Source organism: Oreochromis niloticus, linkage group LG15 (assembly GCF_001858045.2).
Source record: "Oreochromis niloticus isolate F11D_XX linkage group LG15, O_niloticus_UMD_NMBU, whole genome shotgun sequence".
NCBI lineage: Eukaryota > Metazoa > Chordata > Actinopteri > Cichliformes > Cichlidae > Oreochromis > Oreochromis niloticus.
Window position 1 is genome coordinate 11,610,159 of NC_031980.2, and position 27,781 is coordinate 11,637,939.

The window sequence follows — 27,781 nt, forward strand, 5'->3', positions numbered from 1 at the left end:
ATACAGTAGATGTCTTTCTGAAAGTGCTATAAATAATTTAAGGATATAATTCCTCCACTGTAAGCTTCTTGAACACCACGTGCCAACACAGTGCAGAGTATCTGCCTAAACAGGAGAGTTTAATTTACATGTATACACAGCAAAATATAAAGACCCAGTTAACCTTAATGTTAAAATAATGAACAAATACATTTGTAAACACACAATCTCTTATAAGGTAGTCGGTTCACCAGGATTGTGACTTTAGTCTGTATTTATACGAGCGTTTTCCTGTTGACCTTTCATTTATTCAGGTCGGGTTGGACCAAGAAAAACGGCCAACAAAACAGCTGGAAATGCTGCAGTATGTGCATTACAATTCTGGATGAGCTGTAACAACACTGGCGTAATTTAGGCTGCTCTGATGCTTTGTGAATGTGGTACCTTATGAAAATGAGGCCTTATTACCGCAGGAAGCATCCTATCTTGAATCATTTAGGTGATTTAGCTGTTTCATTTCTCGCCCTTCATTTTCTTTTTTCCTGGTGTAACAATGTCTTCATTTTACTCTAGGGAAAATACAAGAAATCATCAGGGCCACTTGTTTTCCACTTGACCTGACATGTCCTGAAAATTGGGCTGTTTACACAAGAAAGATGTACCACAGAGAAAGGAAAATTAGGGCTCTGTGTCAAGTTTTCTCCCCCACTTGGTGGTAGCCATTAATTATTGCATGAGAACATGTTTGACTTTATAAATTTCTCACATAAATTACAGCGTGTCTCACTTGAGTAACAAGAAGACGTGAATTCAAATGGCCCAAATAATTTTTGTGCGTCTTTCTGTTATTGACTCCGAAATTTGTAAACCGTTATTTTTTATATTTGATTTTTATCAACAGTGGTTGGTCGGTCCCTTGGCTTTGTTTATGTACACATAGTGTTCTGCTTCACCTGTGATTTGAAAAGATAAAGTGATGATTAACTGGTTGATGCTGTGGTTGTGTAACTTATATCAACCTTCCCTTAATGAAATGTGACTCAGAAGGTATCTTTTAAAATTTCTCAGAGATTCATTGCAATTTTTAATGAGAAGAAATAAATGTGAAGCATAAAAATGATTATCAATCTCTTCATTGGGGATTGATTGTGTAATTACTGGCTGTCAGTGAGAGATTTGACCTCCTGCTTTGTTTGCTGTGTTATGGTGACCTGGCACTTAAACGCACCACGGTTATCGATTTGGCTGTATCTTTAATTTGTTTATCCTTTTTTTCAAACCTTTCCACTGTTCCCATTGTGTCCAATGAGCTCAACTAGATCCCTGTGAGGCAAGCAGAGCCAGTGCATTGTACAGCACATATGAGGATGCTTCGTTTGTAAGTGGTGAGTAGTAGTGTAGTAGTGGTAGATTGTGGTTTTCGTTCAGCCTCTGCTGTTGTTGTTATTGTTGTTGTTGTAAACTGTCCACAGTGATTTCTTTAAATCTCACTGTAAATAGACTGGCAGTACATCACATCTGTCCTGTGCTGCTATCGGCTGAGCAAATAATGAATATGCAGTCAACTTTTCTCAGCAAACCAGGTGCAACCAGTGACAATTCTTCCATATTACACAAATGACGAGTGGGAACTGTGGCACGCACGAGAAGACACGAGTTGTTTGTGAATCACTATTTTTTTTTCCGTCTGTCCCACCAGCCTTTCTCCCGCTCACGCTTTAGTGAAGATGTATTAGAAAAGAAGGAGATGCTTTGCTGACAAAAAAATAAATAAAATAAGGGAAGAGTCGTTTAAAACTCTTTTTCTTTTGTTCTTTTGGAGCTTAGTGACCAGAAGCTGAAGGCAGACAAAAAAAAGCTGAATAACAGTGGAGCTTTCAAGTTGTCTGACAAGCTTTGTTGGAGAGAAGAGACCCAGAGAGCAAGTGAGGGGGAAAAAAAATAAAGAGAGGGAGAGCAACACTCCTCTCCACTCCCCCTCCCAACAAATGGGAGAGCCAGTCTAAATCATGTTGCTTATCACTGCTGTTGTGCTGTGATGTTGCTCAGGCAGAGCCCAGCGCAGAGCAGACAGCCGTGCGGACCAGTACTCAGACCCAGGGACAGCCCAGCCTCCTCAGAGCTGGAGCCCCACTCTCCAACTCGCGTCTCGCCATCGCTGCGTTCCCCCCTCAACGACATGTACCCCGAAGAGAGCCGGGGGTCTGGAGGGGTAGCCACTGTGGACTTCCTGGAAGGGACTTATGACTATGCCGCCCCACCCCTGCCCCGACTCCTCTTTACAGCCACTCCACCACTGGCTGCTACTCGGCTCCTCTGGACGCTCACGGCCCACTGTCCGATGGCAGTCTTCAGTCCCTGGGCAGTGGGCCGACCAGTCCGCTTGTGTTTGTGCCCTCCAGCCCACGGCTGAGCCCCTTTATGCACCCGCCCAGCCACCACTATCTGGAAACCACTTCAACACCCGTCTACAGGTGAGGAAATGCAGTTTGTTTTTTTCTGGTGGAGAAAAGTGACAGGAAAAAAGTGAATGAAATGATCACCCCCTGCTGACACATTTAGTTATTTGCCTGGCAATGGTACTACCAGGGCTTGGTTTCAATTGTTTGGTCAGTTGTGTTTGTGCAAAAGTTTGGTGATTATGCAAGCGTAATATGATAAGTACAGTCAAAACCAGTTCATCAGGTGTGCTGCTTCAGTGCGACTGCTGTAGCTGCCTCTATCATGTCTTCATTATAAATTTTAGGTGACTATACCACAAAGAAAATAATTTTGTCGGTGTTTTCTGCCATTTATTTATTTAATTGGTGTGTTCTAAAAGGGGGCAGCAGAGCAAAATATTACTGGAAAACTAAATTCAGAATTTGTAATTAGTGAATTATGGCAGTTGGGTCCTCTAAATGCCATTATAACATAACAATTATATAACCACATTGTTTTTATTCTCTTGCTTTATACAAAACATAACTATTATCTCTGAGGAAAGGATCAAGCTTTGTCCTGGTCTCTAATTCCAGAGATTAAGGACTTTGTTAAGGACCTTGAAAAGGGAACAATACGTAAGAACAACAGAAGCACACATGTAGTTTGTTTCCTGTCTCAGGTGAAAAATAAAACTCTGCTCCTGCTGTCAGCTGCTGTCATATTAAAGTCGTTCTGATAAGATTTGATTAATCACTAAATGACTTGCCTAACATTTTCAGGGAAAAGAAAAGGTTCCATTTTTTGGCAAAAATATCCAGATTTATTATGTGATTAACTCTGCGACTGAGCTTTATCTTTATGAAACAAAAGAAATTACCAAATTAAAATTCATGGCCCGTTGCAGGTCCAGCCACCAGCCGGTCCCCAGAGAGGACCAGTGTGGTACCCGTGACGAGGCATACAGCGTGGGCGAGTTGGGAGCTGGAGCTGGGGGGTTTGAAATGACCAAAGACACGCGTTTCTGCGCTGTGTGCAGTGACTACGCGTCTGGATACCACTATGGGGTGTGGTCTTGTGAGGGCTGCAAGGCCTTCTTCAAGAGGAGCATCCAGGGTAGGTCGTCTGTCTGTTATATCTGTTTGTCATCAGTGGACATAAAGGGATTGCGCTATATTTTGTGAAACACTGCAGATTAACTACAGTTGATTAAATTAGGAAGATGTCTAAATCACAGGCTTTATTGTGTCTGTCATACAAAATAACAGTATTAAAGAACACAGTGCACTAAAGTAATTGGCTTCTTAACTTTGAGTGCTATCAAGCAGAAAAGACATAGTGTCCTGTCCTTCAGCCAAAGAAATTAAATATGGGTTAATTTAAGACATGGGGAAATCTAAAGAACATTCCTGACAGGAAGTTTGGATGTTGTTGGCTCATTTTACAGAAGTGAACGACCTGTAATGTTTACAGAAAAATAAGCAGCCTAATTGGAGTTGAATGCTGTTGGGTTAAAGGAGGAGACGGAGGGAAGACACATGTCAGACAGTGGACATTGTGAAACTGAGAGGGAGCACAATTTAGGTTTCAGTCCATTTATTTATTTTCATTTTGAAAACAGTTGTCTCACAAACTCTTTGTGCTGTTGCCCCTGTGTGTGCAAACCAAAACTCGGTGTGCTTGGTGGCTGTGTCATGTTTATGATTTGATGCGGTTTGTGCATTGATGCAAAGTCGTGCAATGAAAGAGCGCTCAAGAAGAAACCAATTGTCTCCATGGCAATGACAAAGCCAAGATGCCAAGTTTTAATTTGCTCCATCTCAGATTCATTTAGAATGGAGAATAGAGTGTTCCTGGCTACTAAATAACCTAAATCTGAACTGCACACTGAAGTGGGTAGCTGAAAGTAATAGATTTTCTTTCATCTCAGGTCACAATGACTATATGTGCCCAGCGACAAATCAGTGCACCATTGACAAGAATCGGAGGAAGAGCTGCCAGGCTTGCCGTCTTAGGAAGTGCTACGAAGTGGGCATGATGAAAGGAGGTGAGCGTGAACACCAGCAAAAGAAAGATTCTCCACCTTTTGCACTTTTTAATTTTTTGTAAAATTGTGTAAAGAATTAATAATTTTTTTTTTAACAAAAATGTACAAAAAATTTACAAATTTAAAAACTGATTGTCTTGCTGTGGAAAAAAACCTGGCACAAACATGAGGCTGCTGTTGGATCCAGATAAGCTTGAGACTAACTTTAACATGACCTTGAAGAGATTTCCTCTTAAGGAGTACAACTGCTCAGTCACATGTTTGTTTTCATACTTCCTGAATCACTCAGCAGTCCAAAAGAATCTGCGCATCTGTGGTAAGACATGTGGCAGAACATGAAGTTATTTTTGAACAATGTGGGGGAAAGAGTGAAGTGATTTATCTACACACCCATGAGTTCCTGTTTGTATTTATTTTTTTATCGTTCATTTCCTGACTTTTCCCCCCCTTTTTTTGTATCATGATGTTATTTCATCCTTGGTCTGTCCTCAAGGTATGCGTAAGGACCGTGGACGTGTTTTGCGGCGTGAAAAACGACGGGCCTGCGACAGAGACAAACCAGCCAAAGACCTGCCACACACAAGGGCGTCCCCTCAGGATGGAAGGAAGCGTGCAATGAGCAGCAGCAGTACAAGTGGTGGAGGAGGAAGATCCTCCTTAAATAACATGCCTCCTGATCAGGTAAGGAAATAGTGAACATCTACAGCAGGTTTTTATTAAAGTCCACTATCAGGTTTTATTGATTTAGGGGGAAATTTTGATTGTCATCCAGGTGCTCCTCCTGCTCCAGGGTGCTGAGCCTCCAATCCTGTCCTCTCGTCAGAAGATGAGTCGACCCTACACAGAGGTCACCATAATGACCCTACTCACCAGCATGGCCGACAAGGAGCTGGTTCACATGATCACCTGGGCCAAGAAGCTTCCAGGTAGGAATGAATCTAAAGTATAATAGCAGAGAAGAATGTAAAGAAACAACAACTAAGAATTAAGACAAGAGCAGCAATAGACAGTATCTAGAGGGTGTTCATAGAATGGCTGTGTTAGTTTACCAGATACATCTTAGCCTGAAGTCTTCTTTGACTCTTTCTTTAGGATATGCCAAGGACCAACAAAAGTCCTCTCTGTAAGGGGAAGAAAAAATATTACAGCACTATAATCATTTAGATGTCTAACAGGCCCTGAAACTATGGCTTACATCACAAAATGACAAATGAGCACACATAAAAGGATCAGGTGTAGTTGTCTGTGTATGGCAAAGTGATGCCTTCAGGGTCTATTTTAATAAAATGTTTCCAGTAATCATGCAAGTGCTACAGTATCCTATTGTTTATTGTTAAATAGTTGTAGCGAATTAGTCTACAGCATGTGCATGCACGTGAAGTCCCATGCGAAGTATGTGCGCCATTTCTTTGGAGCATCATGACATCTAATAAAAAATCTTGGAAATAGTCGCTTAATCGTGCACAGATGTAATGTGTGACGGAAGTTGCAGTCGGGTGTGTGTTGTTGTCAATTTGACTTCTTAGGAAACAGCGAAGAGATGGGAGACCTCTGTAGTAAAAGTACACATAAGCCCCCCACACAAATACAGAGCCATTACAGAAATAGTAGTTACAGTCATCACCTTTGAGAGGATTGTTTGGTCAATCTGCAGGCACCCCATAGAGCCTAAATGCAGTATAAGACACATCACCCTTTTTACATGAGCTCTCACACACACACAAACCTGGCAGGGAGATTTAAAACCCAGCTTTTGAGGCATTACAACCTCGTGTGTCACTAAAAGCCCAAAAATACCCAACTTTAATTGCAAGAGGTTCCAAACATTGTACAGGGGGGGACAATGGGGGAGGATGGCTGTAATTATATATGAATTTAACCCAGCTGATTGCCAGCGATAAGGCTTCTTTTGTGAGCAGAGATTGCAGATGATTTATTCAAGTAGATTTTCTCTGTCTTAAAACAAGAGTGTGGATATTTGTTTAATCATTTTTGAGTGGGTTGAAGGTGAGCAGGTGACATTAATATTCTATTACTTGTCCTGGTTAAAAAACACAGATATTCTGAGTAGTCTTATCTACTTTTTTTAAAATTTCTGATACACTCAGAAGTGTTAAATCTGCTGGGTGTGGTTGAGATTCCCTGCATGGCATCAAAAATTCTCATCATGGTATGCTTTGTATTTTGTGTTTCTAGGTTTTCTGCAGCTGTCTCTTCACGATCAGGTGCTGCTGCTGGAGAGCTCGTGGCTGGAGGTGCTGATGATTGGGCTCATTTGGAGGTCCATCCAGTGTCCCGGCAAACTCATCTTCGCACAGGACCTCATCCTGGACAGGTAGCGGGGGATACTTCCCTAATTTTCACCTTTGTATCCTTTCTCATCTCGCTGTCCCTGCTATTCCGACCTATTTCTCTTTCTTTCTCTATCTCAGACACATCTTAAGGGTGATACATCAGCATTGTAAATTTTCCATTTCACACTTTGCCAGGCATTGTGCCATCCCAACACGTCTGTCACACGGTGAAAGACTAATTACATGTTCCCCATGGAGAGGAGAGCAGCCTCTTTCCTACCTGAAATACCCCGTCATCATTACAGTGCTGAGCTTGCAGCCAGGAAAGAGATTTAATCAAACCCTCAATGCAAGGAATGATGGAAAATGAAGAAAGATGGAGTGAGAGATGACAGCGAGAGAGAGAGCTAAATGATGAACAGAGAGAACGAGAAAATAGAGATACGGGGGAGACACGGCTGTTTTCTGCTTTGCAGGCACAGCCTGTTCCCTCCATTTCCCGCCATGTTAAGAGTAAACAAGCTGGCCAAACCACAGTATCTACCTCAGAGAAAAAGTGAGAGGCAGAGACAGATCGAGGGATGAGGGAGACATGCGGGCAGACAGAGCTTTTACCCTCTGATGTGCCTGATGGTCCCATTTGATTCAAAAGTGTATTAGAGAGTATTATCTCTAAAACCTGGTCCCTGTATGAGTGTCCTCTCCAATTGGACTTGATGACTAAAATGCTGTAGGACCGGGGTTGGCAAATTCCCTCAGCTCTGTGCCATCCAACTTTATCTTGCACTCCAGCCACATTATCCATCTTTCCATCACCTTTCAACTGTGTCGACAAATGGAGCCTTGCAGCCATTCAGTCCATTAGTTGTTTATCTGGTCGCTTGTTTGATAGTTTGATGCTTCTCTTCTCCTTCTGCACTAAAGTGGTGATCTGTTTTTGTTAAAATGTGACTTTTTGGGTAACTTGTGTTATCTTGATATTGTTTTTTTTTAAGTTCTTCCTTTATGACACATTAATTCATTCTGCTGTCCAGGAATGAAGGCACCTGTGTCGAGGGCATGGCCGAGATCTTCGACATGCTGCTGGCCACAGCGTCCCGCTTCCGGGTGCTCAAGCTCAAGCCTGAGGAGTTTGTCTGTCTCAAAGCTATCATTTTGCTAAACTCTGGTAAGACACCATGTTAACGTGACCTCCTTGTGAAATCATTTCAAAGAGAGAGAGACCAAACTGATACCTGAAAACATCGAGGACACTTCACAAATAAAAGGATGCGCTCCCTAGTTCATTTATTTATTTATTTTCTAATATCCACTCAGTTTTGTTCACAAGCACGCCACACCAGAGGTTTGTGTCTCTGCTCCTGAGAGTAAATATTGAACAGTGTCAAACTACACCCACAGAGGTAAAGCTTTCAGCGCTGCGCAGACAGATTAGGCGAACAGAGCGTTCTGGAGAGATCTGTACCGTCAATAACCGTTAGCTGTTCCCATGACAACATGAGACGGCACAGAGGGCTGTGTTTGCCCCGGAGATTGAGGTATTCTATACGAGAAGTCTGAAATACCAGTGAAATGACACTACTGGCTCAGCTGCTGGAGTGGGATGAACTTTCAATTACTGAGATTGCCGTGCGTCATCTTAAGCATGTGGATCAGATCCTTTCTCAAATAAAAATGTAGACGTTTCTTCATTGTAAGAAAGCTGAGTATTGTTAAGGAAGCTCTATAATTTTCTTCTTGGACTCAACTAGAGGAGCCACGCCTCGATCTGAAACGAGCTGTTTTAGCGCGTCTTCCTTTAATGCTACAGTCACACTGGGGAAAACAGCGGATGAAGACTGCGGCACAGTAACCAAAATTATTGTGGCGGCGTGCAATGATCTCATGATTTTGTTGCCTTTGAAATGGTTGGGGTCCAGATCCTGGACCACTCGTAGGCGTTGGCGTGTTGCTTTTAAGACGGCAATAAAACCTCAACAACATGCAGTCAGTCTGCTATCAGTTTGCTACTGAATGGGGTTGAGTCGGCGGTGACATGCAATCTGTGATAACACAGCAATTAACTTTCAATTCAGCTTTATTTATATCAAGCCAAATCTCAACAACAGTTGCCTTTTAAGGTGCTTTATATTGTAAGATAAAGACAAACAAAGCTGTGTGCCTGAGATGACCAGAGATAACTTGTCTCACTGATGACATCATATGAAATGAACAGTAGAAAAAACTAAACCTCTAAAACGGAGCGTTTAAGCTTACAGTGACATCCTTATTTAAACTTTTCTGTGTTTTTTGTGAATATTGCAAGAAAAACATGTTTGAAAACATTAGTTCAAGAGAAAAAACGAGCATTAGACAGAAAGTTGGCAGTGAGCTGATAATGTCTTGGTCTCTTAGGTGCCTTTTCTTTCTGCACTGGCACAATGGAGCCCCTTCACGACAGCGCGGCAGTGCAACACATGCTGGACACCATTACTGATGCGCTCATATTTCATATCAGCCATTTGGGATGCTCGGCTCAGCAGCAGTCAAGAAGACAGGCCCAGCTGCTCCTTCTGCTCTCCCACATCAGGCACATGAGGTAGAACTCAAAACACTGTGAGAAAATTTCAAGTTTCAGTCGCCCTAATGTGATGACGGTAATAGTGTGAGGAAGGTTTTAAACACATTGTAAAATCTAACAGAGACTCTAGGTTGCAGAATGCAGTGTTAGAAAGCAGGTGAGGTCACCATCTCTCTTTGGTTACACTCCCTGCAGCAACAAAGGCATGGAGCACCTCTACAGCATGAAGTGTAAGAACAAAGTGCCTCTGTACGACCTGCTGCTGGAGATGCTGGATGCTCACCGCATCCATCGCCCAGTCAAACCATTTCAGTCCTGGTCCCAGGGTGACAGAGATTCTCCCACCGCCAGCAGCACCAGCAGCAGCGGCGGGGGTGGCGGCGATGATGAAGGCGCCTCCTCGGCCGGTTCCAGTTCAGGACCTCAAGGCAGCCATGAGAGCCCGAGGCGTGAGAACCTGAGCAGAGCGCCCACAGGTCCAGGTGTCCTGCAGTACAGGGGGTCCCATTCCGACTGCACCCGCATCCCATGAACCGAGCAGCACGTGAAGGTTTAAAGTCATTTTTATGGATGGTTTGTGTAGAGAATTTTAAAAAAGGGGTTTGTGAATTAAAGACGGTGGTTATATTCGAGTTTGCATGAGAGAATATTTATAAATGAGGTGATTTTTATAGCTGTTTAGTGAGAACCTTCTCATTGGAACTGCACAGCAGTCTGAATTTCAGTGCTGTCAGCCTTGTACGCTGCCTTTAATGATATCTGTGATTTTCAATCAGCTTTCCAGTACCGCTTATCATTTCCAAAACAGCAGATGTTTAATGTGGTGCTCTGTTAGCTACGGTGATTTCAAACAATGAGCAGCTAATCTTTCTGTTTATTCGCCTCGACCAAAGTGCACTTCCTCTGTGATTTAAGAGGCTGATGGGCATTATTTTTTACATTTTTTCATATAAAGGAAATAAAAGAGAAAGAATTACACAGGAAATGATGGTAAAACTAGTTCAAATGAACGTGGAATTCGTTGTGCTTAGATGCCGGCATCGTTAAAAAAATAGATATCAGGTAATGTGGGTGAGCGCACCCAATTTTTTCTCAGATATATCTGAGAAAAAATATTTTAGTGATGGCAATTTTGAAGTGAGGAGTGGGAGAGGATGTATCTGTTGAATTTTAAGTTGGCAGAAATTGTGCGATCGAGTCCTAAATATCAGTTGGCTGTTTGTTGGGTAACGTCTGTGTACAGGAGGATTGTTCTCTGTGCTAACCTACGTCAAATCCTTTTTCCCTACTCTGTTATGTGGCCGTCCGTGTTCCCTGTGCACGTGTGTGGTTAGCAGAGAGACTACACGCTGAAACAGGTAATAACGGTGTTAAAAAAGAAGTCTCCAAAATGAATATATGTCAACCTAATTTCTGTTTAAATTGGCTGAATTGGATGCAGCTGAAGAAAGAAAACGCCTAAAAAGAAGTTTATCAGATTTTTTTTTCTTTTAGTTGGCTTACAAATTCCCGAGGTCACGTATCCTGAAATGGTTTCAACACACAGTGAGGACAAATTTAACAGCCAGCTTGCCAACTTTAGATTAGCTGCAACAGTGCAGTCAGACTGGGGGTTGTTTAGCCTCTGACTAATTTGCTATAACATGTCACTCAACTTTTTAGGCTTAAAATCTTGCATCAGATTAAATGCACATTTTGGACTGCATAGAATATACCAATATACGTTATATATTGGTTGCGCTGTGCAAAAGTCTTGATTCAACCTTCGTTTGTTTTTATTTTGCTAGGAAAATGAGAAATAGATGCAGGGATTTGTTGAAACCTGTGAAAACAAGCATAAAAATACAGTATATAAGGTAAAAACAGAGTTTGTACAGATGTAATGAGCTTGAAAGTCAAGATTTGGTCTAACCACGTTTATTTTTTAAAGCAGCCTTAACTGGCTTAGGCAAACTTTCTTGTGATTTCTTTAAGTAGTTTTCAGGAATAGTTTTCTAGGCTCCTTGAAGGACATTCAAAGCTCTTCTTTGGATGTTGGCTGCTTTTTGTTCTCTTGTCTATGAAGACGACCCAGCACTGCTTTGATAATGTTAAGGTCCGGGCTATGGGGAGAGACGCTTTCCAGATAGTATCAATCCCTTATGCTACTTTTGTGCATTCACAATTCTTTCAATTTTGAGAAGATCTCCGACCCCACTGGCTGAAATGCAGCCCCAAAACCCTGACAGAACGTCCACTCACACTCTCTGTTGTTCCTCTCTCCTGACCTTCTCTGCACATATTTAAAATGCATTGAACCAAAAGTTTAAAGTTTGGGTTTATCAGCTCTTTTATCAGAAGGACTTCACTTTCCCTTACTGTTCATCTGCTATTCAGAACTATTACTTCTTCTTTTGTCCTCCAGTTTTTAAGTTTCCTGAATTTTGCAAACCCTGCTGGGATAAGTTTTTGGGAAATAGCTCTTTGGGAATCACCTTGTTGGTGCCAAAATACTATTGTGTACCTGTCAAACTGTGGTATTCTTGGTATTTTTGAGGGATTTGGCTAAAGAAATGGGAACAAATGATGATTAAACTTTGGCAACAGGATGCTAGCAACAAAGTTCAGGGGATTTTAAAAGTGCTGCTTTGCTAAATTGTCTGTACTGTTTAGACACAGCACTGGTCCATCCCTTGAGTTAGGTGCCTTTTTTATGCTTAATTGATTTATAGGTTAGTGTTAAAGAACCAATTTCCAAAGAAAAATTGAAAGACCTTCAGAAAGGTCAGAAAACTGAAATTACAAGGAAGTTTGGCTCCTTGGAAGCACAGGCGATGCAAGACTTCTGTACATGACACTGTAGATTAGTGTAAAAATGTCTTGCACAGGCCCTGGAACCCAGGTCAACACATTTTTTTAAAACACAATGAGATCATTTTTCAAATGAGCTTTTGGTGACTTCTTGTTTGCACCATCATTGGCGGTTTCAGTGTATGAGGCCCCGGCTCTGCCTGCTTCCTTCCTTCCTCTCTTTCTCTCTACGTTAATAAAGCCAATGCACACAGCACTCTGCTCACTAGGTGTAGCTTTCTCTTAACTTTGTTTGCAGTCACACTGCATCTGATTAACTGCACACAGTCACACTTGGGAAGCAGAGACGAGTCCGTATTTGACACCTTTTGCTCAACTGATGGTTTGCTAGTTGCGTTTTTAACGAATTTTTTTTATTAATCCAATTGCATTTGGGGGACATGAAATGTTTTTACCCAGCCTTTAGTTTTTTGATGCAAAAAATAAGTACTTTAACACAGGAGCCAAGCTGACTCCAGAAAAAATAAAGAATAAAAAATTAAAGCGAGTGAATCTGGGATCAAAACACAGCTTCTGTAGCGATAGATACGAGTCTGGCTGCTATTCTGTGTGCTTTCAATGAAAAACACTGCCAGCTCAAACATGAAATTACCTGCAACCTGTGATGAGTGGAAACTGCAGGCAATTAAAATTTATGTTGCCAGGGGAGAAGCATTAAAAAAAGAGGCAGCTGCAGATTTGTGTCATTTGAGAGATGTGTGGTAAACCTCCACACAGGATCAGAACATCAGATTTGGAAGTGTAAATCCAGCCAAACCTGCCTTGACTGTCGTTTGTTTACTGTGCATACAAATAAAAGCAACAAGTATTGTTCATCACCGCCTTTCTCCTGACTCGATTTTCTCCAAACCAAAATCCACAGAAGTAAATATTTCATGTTTTATTACTTGCAAAGAGGGTATTCTCCATGAAGTTGGCATTAGCAAACTGTACATACATAAATAACCATTTTCATATTTATTTTTTTTTTAAAACAGATTCAGATGTCTCATCACCGCAGAATAATAATCGCAGTTATTACAAAGCACACTATTTCATGTCACAGCCGTCTACTAAAACTACCAGTGATTGTTTGGCCTTCGTAAAAGCGAGAGACTTTCAAGTGCATGCTCAAACTGAAAGATAAAAAAATAACTGCCTGTACTCAAAGGCATTTCAAACAATGATATACAAATGAGAGCTCTTCTTCTTTTTTTTCATTTTTGTCCCAGTTGATAAAAAACTAAAATTAAAAAAAAAAAAAGTACAAGCCTTGGCTTTTGGAGAAAGAAGTCTGCCATCTTGGCTGGAGGGCATCAGTGCAGTACCTTCAGACAGTGCTCGTGTCAGTGCTTTACGTGCAGGTTTTAGACTTCATTTCCAAATTGACAGGCTGGTCCTTCTGAAACGAGTCATCCTGGAGAAAAATACTTCTGCTGACCTGATTCTGTGCGGTTTCGGTCATTTTTTTTCCTCAGTCGATGTTCAAACGTGAGTCTGAAACTAATCTCTTCACACCCGAGGCTGTGAATAATCTGCTACTCCGACGGCAAGCCTGCTCTTAAAATTTACAATATCCCCCCCACTCACAGTGGGGCTTCAGCTTAATCGATGCTAACAATCTAGTAACGGATTGAACACTAAATAAATAGTAGCAGCACTTGATATAATGGACAAAAATGCACAGTCGACTTTGGCTCCCAACATACAGTATATAAATAGTGCTTTGTTTTTCAATGATTTCGCAGGTTTCTCCAGAAACCTTAAAAATAAAATACATATTTAAGTTAAAACGACATGAAATATTTTTTTTTGGGGGGGGGGGGGTTATCCAGAGTGTTGTTGTTTGTTTGTTTTTTTAAAGGGTTGAGGTGACTCAGGTGAGTGGGTGGGTGTGCAATGTTTAGTGAGAGCAGTCTTCATATCACCTCTGAAATACTTCATAATACAGCTCGCTCCCCAGCGAGGGGGAAGAGTTTGTTCCTTTAGGGCACAGGGTGAAGAGGAAACATTCACATGAGTCAGTGGAGTCCTTGGCAAAGCAGTAGGTAGATTTAAAAAAATAAAAATAAATAAATACAAAAATCAGCTGCTCCTCATATGGGCGGAGGTCCGTTGGTGTAGCGCAGCATGGGATGGAAGGAGCGGGCGAAGTTGTTGGCGTGGTGGCAGCTGTAGTCCTCCTCCGTCATGGGAACCAGACAGGCCAGGCCGATGAGGAGCAGGAGGAGCAAGTGGACGGGGAGCGCTGCCCTGAGGACCCGCAGCAGGAAGGACTTATCCTTTGAGGAGGAGGAGGAAGTTGATAAAGTGACGTCTGAGAGGTCAGAACGGGAGGAAACGCAGCCAGCGGCGCCTGGTGAGCTGCTCCGGCTGCAGGAAGACCCAGACAAAAATTAAACACTGCAGAGAGCGGGGCTCAGATCACTAGTTGTTGGTTTTTTTTAAAAAAATTTTGTGCCAAAACTGCTTTATAGTGAAAAATGCTCCGACTTCATGAGACTATGAATTAATGCCTAATATTGCAGATTTATTAAATGCCTGGAAAGGATCTGAATAGCAGAAAATTGTCTTGTTAAGCTGTTCATCTGTCAAACACTCTACTCGTGTTGATTTTTAGCTTTTAGTTGCTAGTTGAAAGAAAAAAGACATCAGGGGAACTGCGGCGGGCATTTTTCACTGTTTTTTTTACATTTTATAGTCTGTAAATCTGACATTTAGAGCATGAAAACAAAATTATGTTGAACGGAAAAATAAGAAAGGATACAAAAAGAGTCACACTCATGTAGACGTTCGCAAACACACAAAACACTCACTTGCACGTGTAAGACAGCATTCACAGATAATGGACTGTGTCTCACTGTATCACTGTGTGTGTGTGTGTGTGTGTGTGTGTGTGGTGGTGGTGGGGGTGGGGGGATGGGGGATTCTGGCTTCAAAGCTCACTATGTGAAAGTTCAATGCCACACATCTTTCCAAACAGAAGCAGGAGAAATGCCAAAAGCCTCTCTGGAGATTTCCACTGACAGAGCAAAAACGCTAAGGGAAGAACAGCATGTTCTTACTGCGACCCGTCATCATGGAGACCGAGGGTCAGACATGCTGACATCCCAGTTTCATCGACCTCCAACGTACAGTGATGCAGCTGTGAGGAGGCATGTGCACGCTACACATGTGTGCTTCAAATTATTTGGCCAGGCAACACCTCCTGCTCTGCTGAATTTCTACTTGGAAAATCTCAAATGTATAAGATAAAGAAACTGTGAGGGGAAAAAGCACATTTAATTTCTCTACAACCCTCATGGGAAGACTAGTTCAGGAGTTTAGGAGACTATGTGGTGTAAAGGGGGGCTTTAAAGAGGTCTGGAAAGGAAACGGAGGAGAAAACGGGAGTTAACATGGAAGGAAGACCAGGAGTTAATGCATCATATCCTGCTGGAAAACTATTAAGGGAATGAAAGAGGATGGAAAACAAAAAAGAAAAACAGAGCTAAAGGCATGACCGCTGTGGTGTGGGTGGGTAGGTGGGGACAGTGGGGCTCAGAGAGTGCCATCTAGTGGGCGAGGAGCGTACTACAAAGTCAGAAGAAGCAAAATGTGTGAAGGCAATACTTCATGATGCCATTCAAAAAGCAGCAGGGCAAAGAGAAGCAGTGAAATAAAACATTTAAAGGAGAAGGGGAGCGGCCTGACGGAGGCGATTCCCCTCTCGTTTAAGAGCCGACAACACGGTCTCTAGAATAAGGGAAGATCATGGAACGCCGGGTTAAAACCTCAAAGCAGCGGATCACAAACGCTGCAATCGAAATAATCTGATAAATCTGCCAAATCTTTGACGAGGTGATTGTGCCTAACTGAGTTAATAAAAATCACGCTTGTTGGAAAGGTTTGGTTCCACCATCATCCCAAGTTTCTAGAGTCCAGGAGAGAGGTACCTGTGGCGCGGGCTGCTCTCAGGGTGTCCTGGGTGGGCCTGACTACTTTTGCCTCGGGGCTGAACCAGATAATGAGCAGGGAGGGGTAAAAGAAAGAAAACAATGTTTCAGTCAAAGGCAAATAAAGACAAAGCCTCAGATGAGAATAAAAACAACATAAAGAGAGCCATAACATTGCTAGAGAAATCATCATCAATAACCAAAGAGCAGCAGCGTAATCAATGACGGTGATTGACTTTTAGAACCAAGAAATCTGGCTTCTCAAAACTAAATCCAGAAAGGTCAAGCTCAAAAAAACCTCACATGATTAAAAGTTTTAGCTGTCATTTACAATAAAAGTTAAAATTCAGGTATTTACACATAAATTAAAAGTTACAGAAACGAAAAGCCAGGTTTTCTTGTGATTTTTTTTGCAGATCATTATGATGTGGGGCAGCAAAACCATCTCAAAAAAGGGGAGGTGGGAGGGGTCAACTACATTTTCTTCCACAAACATGTTAGCAGAGCAAAAACAAAACACAAAAAAGAAAAGTGGAAGGTAATGTGAGCTCAGCCCTCTCCCTTCTGGACATTATGAAGAGAGACATTACCAATCGTCTGCGGGTCTGGCTGGTCACCTCTGAACCAGGCGCTGCAGATCTGCTAACAGGCAATGGCGAGCAATCCTGCAAACACACCAAAACAACAACATTCGCTCTGATGTTCAGATCTACAACAAACTAATGCCACTAAAAAACTAATTCAACCTTATTCTCATTGCACATGTCACAAGTAAAAGGCAACGAATTGCAGTTTGCATCCATCCAGAAAGTGCTTTAGCAATAGATATATTACAAAATATATATTAGCAATAATATATATCTGACCTGCTCTGCATCCATGGCCCCCAGTCTCCTCTCCAGCCCCTCCAGATCTGAGTTGACCTCCCTCTGGAGCAGCCTTAGCCTGTTCCAGATCACGTGAACCTTCTCCTGGGCCTCCAGACACTCGTTGCCCTGAGCCTGGGTCCGCTCTGAGGTCTGGGCCAGACTCTGAGGTTTAGTGTTGACCAGCAGCTGAGCTGACAGCTCCTGAAGGGACGACACCTTCTGCTGCGAGTCCAGCAGCTCGCACTTGATTTGCTGCAGAACAATAAAGCAGACAGAGGAGTCACCCACACATTAGGAAGAAATTAAGACTTATTGTGCCTCCTCAGCTTGTTATTTCTAAATAAATCAGACAACTTCTAGTTTTCTGTCTCCTCTGACTCTGTTATATAAAAAATCTGGGGGCATCTGCACGAAAGGTGCTGCAAGTCTGAACAAATCGACCAAGACATGGAGTCACACGTGCCTAAAGCCCACTTTGTGAAGTAACACTGATCAGTATATAAAGGTAAAACAATCGTATGAAACTCACACCAGGTTAGTCTACTACACACAGAGGCGGTTTTAAGAGAGACATACCATAAGTGTTTTATGATGAGCTCGTAACGTTTCGCGATTTGCTTTTTGGGGGATGGGAACCACCTCGTTCCTCCTGCGGTCAATGTTCTCCAACCATAGCAGCAGACCGTGACTCATCTCATGGAACTCCTGACAAAAATAAACAGATGTTGTCTTATCAGTTATTTTTATTAAGGCTGTCTCTCATGCCCAGTTTTGCAAAAGGAGGAAATAAAAGACTTTTCAATAACAAGATAATTGGTATTTTTTTATATAATATATGTGTGTCATATATTCACTGCACACACCTCTATTCAAAGAGTTTTTTTTGGGGGGGGTGTTCTTGCATTTGTTGGATACGACATTGAAGAAGAGCATGCAGGTGAAAAGAGATTGGCAGAACAGGCAGCGGGTCTGAGACACATGGCTGCCTGCTCAACCACTGAGCTAACCCAGCACCAGACATTTTTACTGCTGTAAATTTGTGGAGCTTAAAAGTGGGTTGCCAAAGTTAGTGTGTGCTTTTAGTACCTGGCACTGCATCAGTGCCCTCTGCAGCTCCTCCCTCCAGTCCTCCAGTGAGGCGCCGAGCTGGTCCCAGCGCAAATTCATCTCCTTCAGCCTGTCCCTCAGCTCCCACGCCTCCTCAGAGTCGGGCTCTGATTGGAGGAAGTCAGCACTGCTCAGGTTGATGGACAGGACCTCTGACTTGTGAGCATCCATCCCCTTCTGCAGCTCCTGTATGGAAGAGAGGTGATTAATTATAGGGTGCTGGAGCAATGAGCCAGGCATCAGAGAGAGGAAGCTGAGAAAGATGTATTTATAGTATAGTGACATGCTGCTTTCTAGTAATCAAAAACTAGTGGAAATACCTAAATTTGAGTGTTTGGGGAAGGAGGAAAATGTCAGCACACTGCACTGTAAGTTTGACAGGTGACTAAATAACCGCAGATTTGTTGGACTTTCTGCAACGCTGCACTCTGCATGCACCCACCTTGAGCTTCTTGATTCTCTGCTGGATGGTGTGTATGTCAGTGCTGAGATCGAGGCCTCGTAGGTGGCAGAGTTCAGCCTCCGAATGACCGAGCCAAGCCCTCAAGGTCTGCAGATCTGAGATCAGCTGCTGCCACTGCTGCAGGTTCTGTTTGTGTTTATGCTTCTCACTCAGAGACTGAGCCTCGATCAGCTCCCAGCGCTCAATCACACCTGGAGGGAAAACAGATGATGTAACCACAGTCCACACAGTATCTGCAGTGTGTATGTGTGTGTTTGTGTGTGTGTTTACTGACCGGCGCTCTGTGTGTCTGTGTTGGTAGGGTTGGTGAGTCCCGGCATGTCGTCCTCATCTTCGGTCAGCTCTCCTTCTGCTCTCTTCACTGCGTCTATGCTGCTGCGACACTCTCCCATCAGACGCATCTGTGGGGAGAACACGAGCCACATGGCATTTACTGCATTTACATCACACTTTAAAAACCTTTGTTTAAGAATAAGAAGAGAATTAGGGATAAAAATCCTGCATGTAGCAAGATGCAATCCATTCTAAAGTAACACTGATCATGTTTAACTATTACATCACTACTGGACTTTAGCTGGGGCATTTAATCTATCATTAAGATTCAAATGTATGATCTAAACCTTCATATGACAATGTTATAGTTTTTACCATTCATTGTTTGTGTCAGTCTAGTGGTTAAACTGTTTGCCTAATGTGCAGAAGATCCCTGCTTTGAGAGCAGAAGGGAACACAAATCCCTGGGAGGGTTTGTGTCAGTGCAAAAGTCTGCACACCCATCTGCTGCTGTGACCCCCTTTAAACAAGGGAGCAGCTGAAAGAAGCTACTACTGCTGGTATTCATCATTTATGATGCTTTAAGACATCAAATAAACATGAGGAAGACTCACGTAGCCCATGTAAGTGGAGTCCACATCGGGGCTGACCCGGTTGGCAGTGGCTTCTCTCTGCTGGAGGTGATACCGCCCTGCATCCAAAGCCTGGTCCAGCTGCCTGAGACTGGCCTCCAGCTGGCCTGGCTCACCTGCACAAAAAGCACAAGCAGATCTACATAAACAGGAGCAAAAGTTCCAATAACACAAATCTTTATTAGCATGCTTGTGGTGTTGAATGGGGCTGAAATGGCATGCATTAGTCTGAAACGCAACATACCGGCAAGCCATCGCAAACAAGAGCTCAGTTTTATGATATTAGATGTGACACAAATGTGGACGCACAATACTAAAAATGCGGTGGTTATTCGGTGAGTGAAAACTCATGCCTGCATGCAGCTATGCAAAGATTTATCTAGATGGTTGGACTCCAGCCTGTTTAAAAAACAAAAACAAGCGTGATTTAGCTGACGGCATGCGCTTCTAACTCGTGCTGTTTCCTACCAGAGGATGATTTCAGTGTTTTCTCTGTCAGTTTTATATAGGCCTCTGGGCTCTCTGGGATAACTACATCTGGGAAGAGACATACAACAGACACTACTTACAATGCACACACGACTCTGAGGGATCTCTATCTTTGATTGAATTAAGTCTTTAACTATTTAACAATGAATTCGTAGTGATTCCAATGACAAATGTTTACCCGTGAGCTCATTTTGTGCTTTTCGTATTTATAAAAAATATTATAGGTTGTGTTCTTGCCTGCAGACAAATGTCACATGTTAAGCTGCTCTGCTGTGCACTAATTTAAGACTGCCTTTGTGTCCCCTGTCACAAATAAGAAAAACATGGTACTTTCTAGATATTTATTTATTTTTATTACAGTCAATTTAATTGACATAATTGAATCTTTATTAATTTTTCACATCCACCCCTCTGCTGACAGGGCAAATGTGTGATGTCATCCATGATGTTACTGCAAAACTTTAAACTATGTATCCAAGTTCTTTTCTCAGTTGCTGTAATGTATATGTGTATATATGTACTTAAGCAAGTCCATCAAAACTGTTTATTTCTGGGAAATGTTAAATCAAGCTAATCATCCATCAGACCAACCTGATAGTGCTGTGGCAGCCGTCCTCATATACTCATCCTCGTCCTCTTGCCCTTGGCTTCTTTCCCCATCGCCTCGTCCTGAGGGGCTCTCCAGGCCTCTGCTCAGATCGTAGTCATGGTCCCACTCTAACGGGATGGAGTCCACGCTGGCCGGGGTGTCTCTGCCTGAGCGGTCAGCCCGGACGAGGGCCACGGTGCCCGAGGCTGGACGCGCTGATGTCCGGGGCAAAGAGGAGTCGCTCCACTGCATTTCAGAGAGGTCTCCTCCATCCTCCATGTCCAGCTCTCTGTCTGAACCGTCGAGCTCGTCGTCTGCAAGCTGAGTGAGACAGGCGAGACGAGAGATATAGTTAATGTTGCAATTTCAAACTAAAACATGACAGAGTGCAGTTTCTAAGGATTAGGGAGGTGAGTATGTGATTATTATAAAGTTGACATCCTAATAATCATGCTCAGTGTCTTTGTTCAGCATGTTTACATGTCAGGAGTGTGAAGATGTGTTTATTTTAACATCTTCAGGTCCTGGAAATAAGCAGAAGTGCAACTTGTAAATACAAGAAAACTAAAAACAAAGGAAGTTGCCACTGCAATGAGAGTTCATGCTTCATTTCTGACAATTTAAAAGGACATGTTTTTCACATTAATCAGAATTTGCTTCATAAAAACACATCTGCTTGCTCTTTCATTCAGACTGTTTGCCGTGTACCCTTTGACTCAAATCTGACCTGAAAGCTTTCTGCATGTGGGGTAGAGGCTAGCTTTCTTATTTTTACTTACAGGCAGTCGCGTGAGTTTCTTGTAGTATCGCTCCACTCGTCCAAAGACCTCCTGATAGTATCTTTGCAGCTCCTCCAGCTCCTCCTCGATGACAGCTGCATCCAGAGGTTCACTCTTCTCAATCAGAGCATCACCCTGCCTGAACACCAGCTCAATCTTCCCCATGTTCAGGTAGATCTCCTGCTGAAACGCCTGTTGAGACACACACGTTTTTTGTTTTTTTTTAATTTACCCAAAATTAACTAGACATGTCAAAAGCAGTTCTCAAGTATTGTGATTTCATCAAACAAGAGAGAAAAGACAATGGTATGCTGCCGTGCACTCGAAAAAATCGTCTTACCCTGAGCTGTTTGATTTTGGCCTGTACGTCACACTCGGAGAAGTGCTCTATGTTGGTGAGCTGTAGGTCCATCTCAGTCAGCCACACCAGGATGCTGTCACGTGCAGTCTCAAACTCCTCCCTCTGGCTGATGAAGTGCTGTGACAGACAAACAGCCATGCTTTATGATTTCAGATTTTGGATATTTGTTTTCAATAAAGCCAGTCCCCAGAGAAAGAAAAGAAATAAGCTCAATGGCAAGGGTGATTTCAAAAACCTCACAGTCCTCAAAGAAAGCTACCTTTAGCCTGCGTATGACTGCAGCCACCCTCTTCTGCAGGTTGTCCCACCGCCTGTTCCCATCATGCACCATTTCCCTGAGACGGCAGGAGGAGTCTGTGCGGTTTTCCCGGGCCAGACGACGATACTGCTTGTTGATGAGCTCTAGCTGGGTCAGGCACTCCTGCACCTGGCGCTGGAAAGCCTGCAACACACAGAGGAAAAGGGATATATATTACATTACACAAATACACAAAGATTACAGATGGTTATAATGGTTATATATGGTTTAAGTTCAGATGATATATCAAAAATAACAACTCTGTGAAAAGCGAAAGTCGCTGCAGTCGGCTAAAGATTTGATTAGAAAATAAAATTTGAATCAAAATCCATAAAAAATGTGAAATTATGTCTAATTAGGCTCTTACATTTCAAATCTAATTAAACTCCTAAAATTTTACAATTCTACTAAAATGAACTCTGTTCAGCCACAAGTAGGGCAGTTGGCTCAGGCTCAGGCGAGTCAGCTAGCAGGAATGTGCACGTGCACAGTGACAGACAGCAGCAGCTGAGCAGACCAGAGTAAACGAGTTTCTGCAATGTGACACTCTTCTTTCTTCTGTCTCGATCTTCTCACATTTAACACCGCATTTTAACTGTATAAACACATGCAACTTGTGCAGCCGAGGCTGACCTTTACTCTTTGTTGTGGTAATAAATGTTAAATATGCAAACCTCGAACTTCTTGAGCTCCTCTTTAGCGACGGTATAGAGAACTCCAGAGGAGTTAGGCAGGGCTGCTGTTTTTTCTGAGGTCTTGAGCCAATCCTCAAACCTGCCGTAATCATCCAGGAACTTCTGCCACAACCTCCAAGTTTCTTCAATCCTGCAGAGAAACAAGTTACAGTATGAGGGAGGTTGGACAAGCTCACTAAATGTTCTGAAATCAATATATGTCACTGTATTACTTTTATCAGGGGTGATTGCAAAATGTCATGATTCTAAAGCTGATTGAGGGTTTGTTTGAATTTCAACACCAGTGCAGAATCTTGTTGCAAATTAGGCAAAATTTACTGAGGATGCACTGACTTGAGCCTCCTCTCCATGGACATGGCGCAGATGTTCCTCCAGCGTCGGTCCAGCCCTCTGGTGGCCTGTTGGATGGAGTCGCACTCCGTCTCAGTCGAGCAGGCATCGCAGTCGTGCAGCAGGACTTCGCACAGGTTCAACACCGACGCCACGCCTGTGCTGTGTTTCTCTATGTCCCTTTGCAGCTCCTGGAGAACATTCAGAATAATTATTTGATTTTCAGGACCCATCTCATAAAATTTCCTGAGAGAAAGCAAGCTCATCTGGCATCATACATTCATTCAGATAGGAAACCAGCCCTCCTGCCAAACTACATTAAATTCATGTGTAAGCTAACTACGTCTCTGGAAGAGGAACAAGGTTAGTGGGGTCCCAGAATCCAGACCAGATTTAGAGAAGCGTCTTGGCAGGAGGAAGTCTACTGACACCTACAGAGCACTGAACGTAAACAAACAGCTAGAGTCATGCTTTGATTTCCTCATGTGCTTCTGTGTCATTTTCCACCAACTCGCTTTGAGTCATACGGTCCTGCTATAATTAAGTCTTTGCAGAAAATGACAGACATTATACATATCTGCTTCTATGTGTTTGCAAAGGTGCTTATACATCTGAGCGTTGCACTGCAGGTTTCTGCAAATTCAAACGAAGGATGAGCGCTTGTTTTCTTTATTCTGTTTTTTTATTACCTAAAAGGCTCGTGAACACATCAGTAAATTAGCCTAGGAAAAGTTGTGTGTGTGTGTCTGGTTCCCACCTGCTGTTGGTTGAGCTTCCTCTGAATCTCCTGGTCATCACAGGTGTCGTAGACGATGGGCTTGGACAGCTCGGTCTCAATGTGAGCGAGCCATGACCGAAGGCTGCTCATGTTTTTATCCAACTGCTGTACCGCCACCAGGGTTTCCCTCAGCTTCTTCACCCTGGAACAAAGTCAGAGAAGAGGTCAGTGTCAGTACTGGTACGACTGTAAACTGTAAATAAGGGAAATCTGACGGTTTGCTCAGGTGGGTGACAGCATATGATATAAATAATTTAAAAAATAGAATATAAAGGGATACGGTGGTAAATTACATAAGCAGGCTTTAAAGAAGGAACTAACCAACCTTAGCATAACAGACTAAATTTCACATCTGAGCAGATTCGAAGCCCATATGACAGCTGGGGACCATTTTGGATCTGTAAGTTCCAGACATTTTCAAACACTGACCCCTGCAATCTATAAAACGTGCTGTATATTAGGTGGCATCCAACTACAAGTTTTGTTCAGCAAGTGCAACATTCAGCGCCTCGCCCTGCAAAGCAATGCAACCCTGTCTGCATGTCACCACCCTGACTTAGTAAGAACGAAGGCTGCGGCCGCTCTTTGTTGCATAAACATACTGAGGCCCATAATGCTCTAAAAATAGACGTATTTAGCAAGTCTCCTCCACCTCATATAAAGTCCACTATTACACGACTGGCTGCACTGGGGCACGCAACCTGCAGCTGGATTTTGCTTTGCAAGGGGTGCTGCATGATATCAGCTGCACACCTCATCTCCACTTCCTAAACCTACTGTCACACAACACTTGAAATACTGTAGGATAAAACAGCTTGACTTTTTACATCACAGGGAAATAAAGTAAAGAGCTTTATAAGTAATCCTCATCAAGGACAGACTGCAAATAATTCAAATAGGTAAACATTTGTTTAACTTGCTTTTTGTACGTGTTTGCACAGCTTCACTGTATCCGCTCAGGCCAGATAAGATGTGAGCCAACAAATGATGCTGCTCTCACATGAACACCAACACACAACTGTCTTTTTGTTTTTAGCCTCCTCCTGAAAAATACCAACTAGCTAAGACTTAAAAAATATTATTAGCACAAATTAAACCAGATGTGCACTCATGAAGCTAAAATACTTGGGGCAACAAAAACCTCTATATTAAGCACTAATTACCTAATTAAAATATTATTTATATGCACTTCTACACACTGTAGCAGGAGTATGTTAAAAATGTTAAAAATGCAACATAATGCATTTGATTTACAAGAGAAAACAACACTTTTGAGACACCCCCCCCAAAAAAAAAAAATATAAATATAAAATATAAATTGCATTATAAATTCTTAAGGTCATCCTGCCTGCTGACATCGCAGTCGCAATCCGGCAAATCCTCCTCGCTCGTGCATCCTTCCATATTATCCGTACCCAAATCCAAAACCATGGGAGTGCAGGATTCCCAAAGACAACCTTAACCTCAGGAAGTGTCAGTCCGAACGCTCTGTTTCGTCTGTGAGCTACACATGGGACTTTCTCTCAACCCTGTGTGCACAGAGTGGGAGGCTCCAGCAGGTAGTGGCAGGGTGGCACAACTGTGACTTATCAACTGTTGCTCTCCAAGGTTAAAAAAAGAGAAGCCCCAACAGGCGTGTGTGTGTGTGTCCTCAAGTGCGAGTGGAGTGACAAGTGCTGCTGTTTCTAAAAAGAGACTTATAGTCAGAGGCATGTGCTGCAGAGCTGGACTGTGCTGGAATATCAGACACACAGAGGGAGTGTGAACAGCAGTAAGGACTGTAAACTTTGTGCATGTACATGCAGCTCGATGGACAACAGTAACAAAACATGGCTTCCATAGAAAAGACAAAATCCAAAGACCATGAAAATTTTAACTTACGACACATTCTGCTCAGTCTGTGAGAGGAACAAGCTCACTCTTCATGTTTTGTTTTAGCAAAGGAAGGATATAAGAAACAAAGAGTCTGCAGCTGTCTGTGTGAGGTTAGAAAGAGTTCTCCTTTTCCTCCCTCCCCCAGTACAGTCCCAGAGGGGAACTGCCGGAAGACAGCAGACCAGGGCAGCTAGAGGCAAAGTTTGGGGCAGGTCACTTTCAATTCACTAATCCTACGTTGCTTACAGTTCTAGTTTCTGCATGCATTTTTTAGTACCCTTCATATCAGCACTAAAACATAGTGGAGGAGTGATGAGGAATGTGACCTCTCTCTCAGCTTCACTAAATGAATGCCCCACTGACACTGGGAAGGAAATTCCTCAGCAGCACTGTGGGAAAATTAATTCCCCACAGGCTCCAGTTCAACTAGTACCTCCTTGTTCCCACTAGGGGCCAGATTTACCACAGCATTAACCTGGGTTTTGGCGTAAAAACTGTACTGTTGGTATTTACACAAAAACACATGACAAGCTTGAGTGAAAGCAGTGGGAACTGATCCTGTTGCATGTATTTTTAGGAGTTCCTTTCTTTAGGGGCAAAATATAGGAAGGAGTAACATATAAATCAAGCAAATCATGCAAACTGACTAACTAACATTTGTAACACTTTTGCAATTTAATAATTGCACTGATATTTAAAAAAAAGCATGTCTTATTTTTTTGCAATTGATATTAAAATGACAACAGCACAACTTCTATAACTCACCCATAAAACTAACCACACCTATGGGTGCTATTTAGGGACTGTACTCACATGCTAGTTTGCCCCATTTAGTAAATCCGGCCTGCTTCTTATCAGCATTAAAAAAAACATTTAATTCAACATAATGTCCTGGTATTGTCCTGACACTGAAAACTGTTCGAACTTTAAGACAGCTTGGGAAACATTTACTACTTTAACTTTTTGGTTTGGACATGGACCCTTCCTTTCATGTCTCGTACACCCACCTGGCTGCAATGAGATCCAGCAGGTGTTGCCAGCGCTCGCTGACTTTGTTGAGTTTGTGCTGGATTTCGGTCGCCTTGCTGTCTTGGCTGGCCCTGGCCAGACGCTCACCCATAACCTGCAGCTGCTGCTTGTTCTCCTGAGCGACACTGATCTCCTCCTGGTAGTCCTGGTGTGCAAACATACATGAGGTTAACACAGTGCTGTAGTTTAGCTGTATTTTAGTACGTCAAGTCTGGCCGTTTTCAGACTTCAAAACAAGCCAGACTCAACTCTTTCATTTGTCTGTACTCGATACTTCTGTATCAAAGCATACTCTTTAGTAGTTTCTTTACAAGTCCATTAGACTGTTTTGAAATTACCTTGCGCAGCTTTTCAATCATCTCATCGATACTGATGTCCCCATTCTGAGAGACTTTGCTCTCCATCTGTGTGAGCCACTCACACAGTTCCTTATTCTTCTCATTGAACACGGCCCACTCATTCAACTTCTCGCTCACCTGCTGCCTGCGCAGGGAAAGCTGAGGGGACACGGGTGGAGACGGGGACAAGAGAAGGGGTGAGAGTGAGAATATGTGACAAAAGCAGTATCAAAAGTGAGCATATCAAGAGAAAGAATATAACTGGTGGAAGATGATGGAAATAGAAATTAATAGGGTTTTAAAAACAGAAACCAGACTGGAGCAAAGTCCTTAAAAAAAAAAAAGACAGAAAAAAAATGTCAGACACCACAATGCGTGTGTTTGTGTGGACCTACCTGGTGGCAGACCTCCTCCCACTGGCGCTGTAGCAGCTGGAGGCGTTCTTGTAGAACTGTGATGTCATCAGCACTCACCACGCCCTCCAAAGAGTCTCTCAGCAGGAATAAGGAAGTAAGGTCATCGGTCCAGCCCTCCACGCTGCTCTCCAGCTCCTGCATCCATGACGACGAGAAATTAAGTAGGAAAAAAGAAGCAAGGCAAGCAGTCCCCACGTTCGAATGCAAAGACAGGAGCGAGCCTGTCGAGAGGGATTTATCCCCTCATGATGAGCACAGCCAGAGTTGGTTAAAGCAGGAAAACCACAGAGCATGCCTGCTGAAGCTGAGCTGCAGCAGCTGCATCCCCCGAAACACTAAGAAAATGCAAAACAACAAAGTGACAATGAATATTAGAGGAAGGCGCGGTGCCAAAT

At 42.8% G+C, this 27,781-nt stretch overlaps 2 protein-coding genes across 2 annotated transcripts in view; one reads left to right on the forward strand and one right to left on the reverse strand.

Moving 5' to 3' along the window:
* The first annotated feature begins 2,052 nt into the window (after positions 1-2,052).
* Positions 2,053-12,969, forward strand: esr1 (estrogen receptor 1). Its single transcript, NM_001279770.1, is given in 10 exon segments — positions 2,053-2,236; positions 2,239-2,453; positions 3,308-3,516; positions 4,331-4,447; positions 4,941-5,128; positions 5,220-5,373; positions 6,644-6,782; positions 7,776-7,909; positions 9,136-9,319; positions 9,497-12,969. Coding segments are annotated over 10 exon segments (1,755 nt in total). The 5' UTR covers positions 2,053-2,158; the 3' UTR covers positions 9,834-12,969.
* Positions 12,970-13,016: 47 nt separating this feature from the next.
* Positions 13,017-27,781, reverse strand: part of syne1a (spectrin repeat containing, nuclear envelope 1a) — a 119,959-nt gene continuing 105,194 nt past the window's right edge. The window contains 19 exon segments of the mRNA XM_025898569.1: positions 13,017-14,503; positions 16,066-16,124; positions 16,656-16,730; positions 16,932-17,186; positions 17,511-17,639; positions 18,021-18,227; positions 18,484-18,695; positions 18,779-18,905; positions 19,392-19,525; positions 20,490-20,808; positions 21,267-21,458; positions 21,607-21,744; positions 21,887-22,069; positions 22,600-22,750; positions 22,954-23,141; positions 23,708-23,870; positions 26,611-26,777; positions 26,971-27,129; positions 27,366-27,521. Of these exon segments, the coding sequence (XP_025754354.1) occupies positions 14,227-14,503; positions 16,066-16,124; positions 16,656-16,730; positions 16,932-17,186; positions 17,511-17,639; positions 18,021-18,227; positions 18,484-18,695; positions 18,779-18,905; positions 19,392-19,525; positions 20,490-20,808; positions 21,267-21,458; positions 21,607-21,744; positions 21,887-22,069; positions 22,600-22,750; positions 22,954-23,141; positions 23,708-23,870; positions 26,611-26,777; positions 26,971-27,129; positions 27,366-27,521 (3,291 nt within the window). The 3' untranslated portion in view covers positions 13,017-14,226.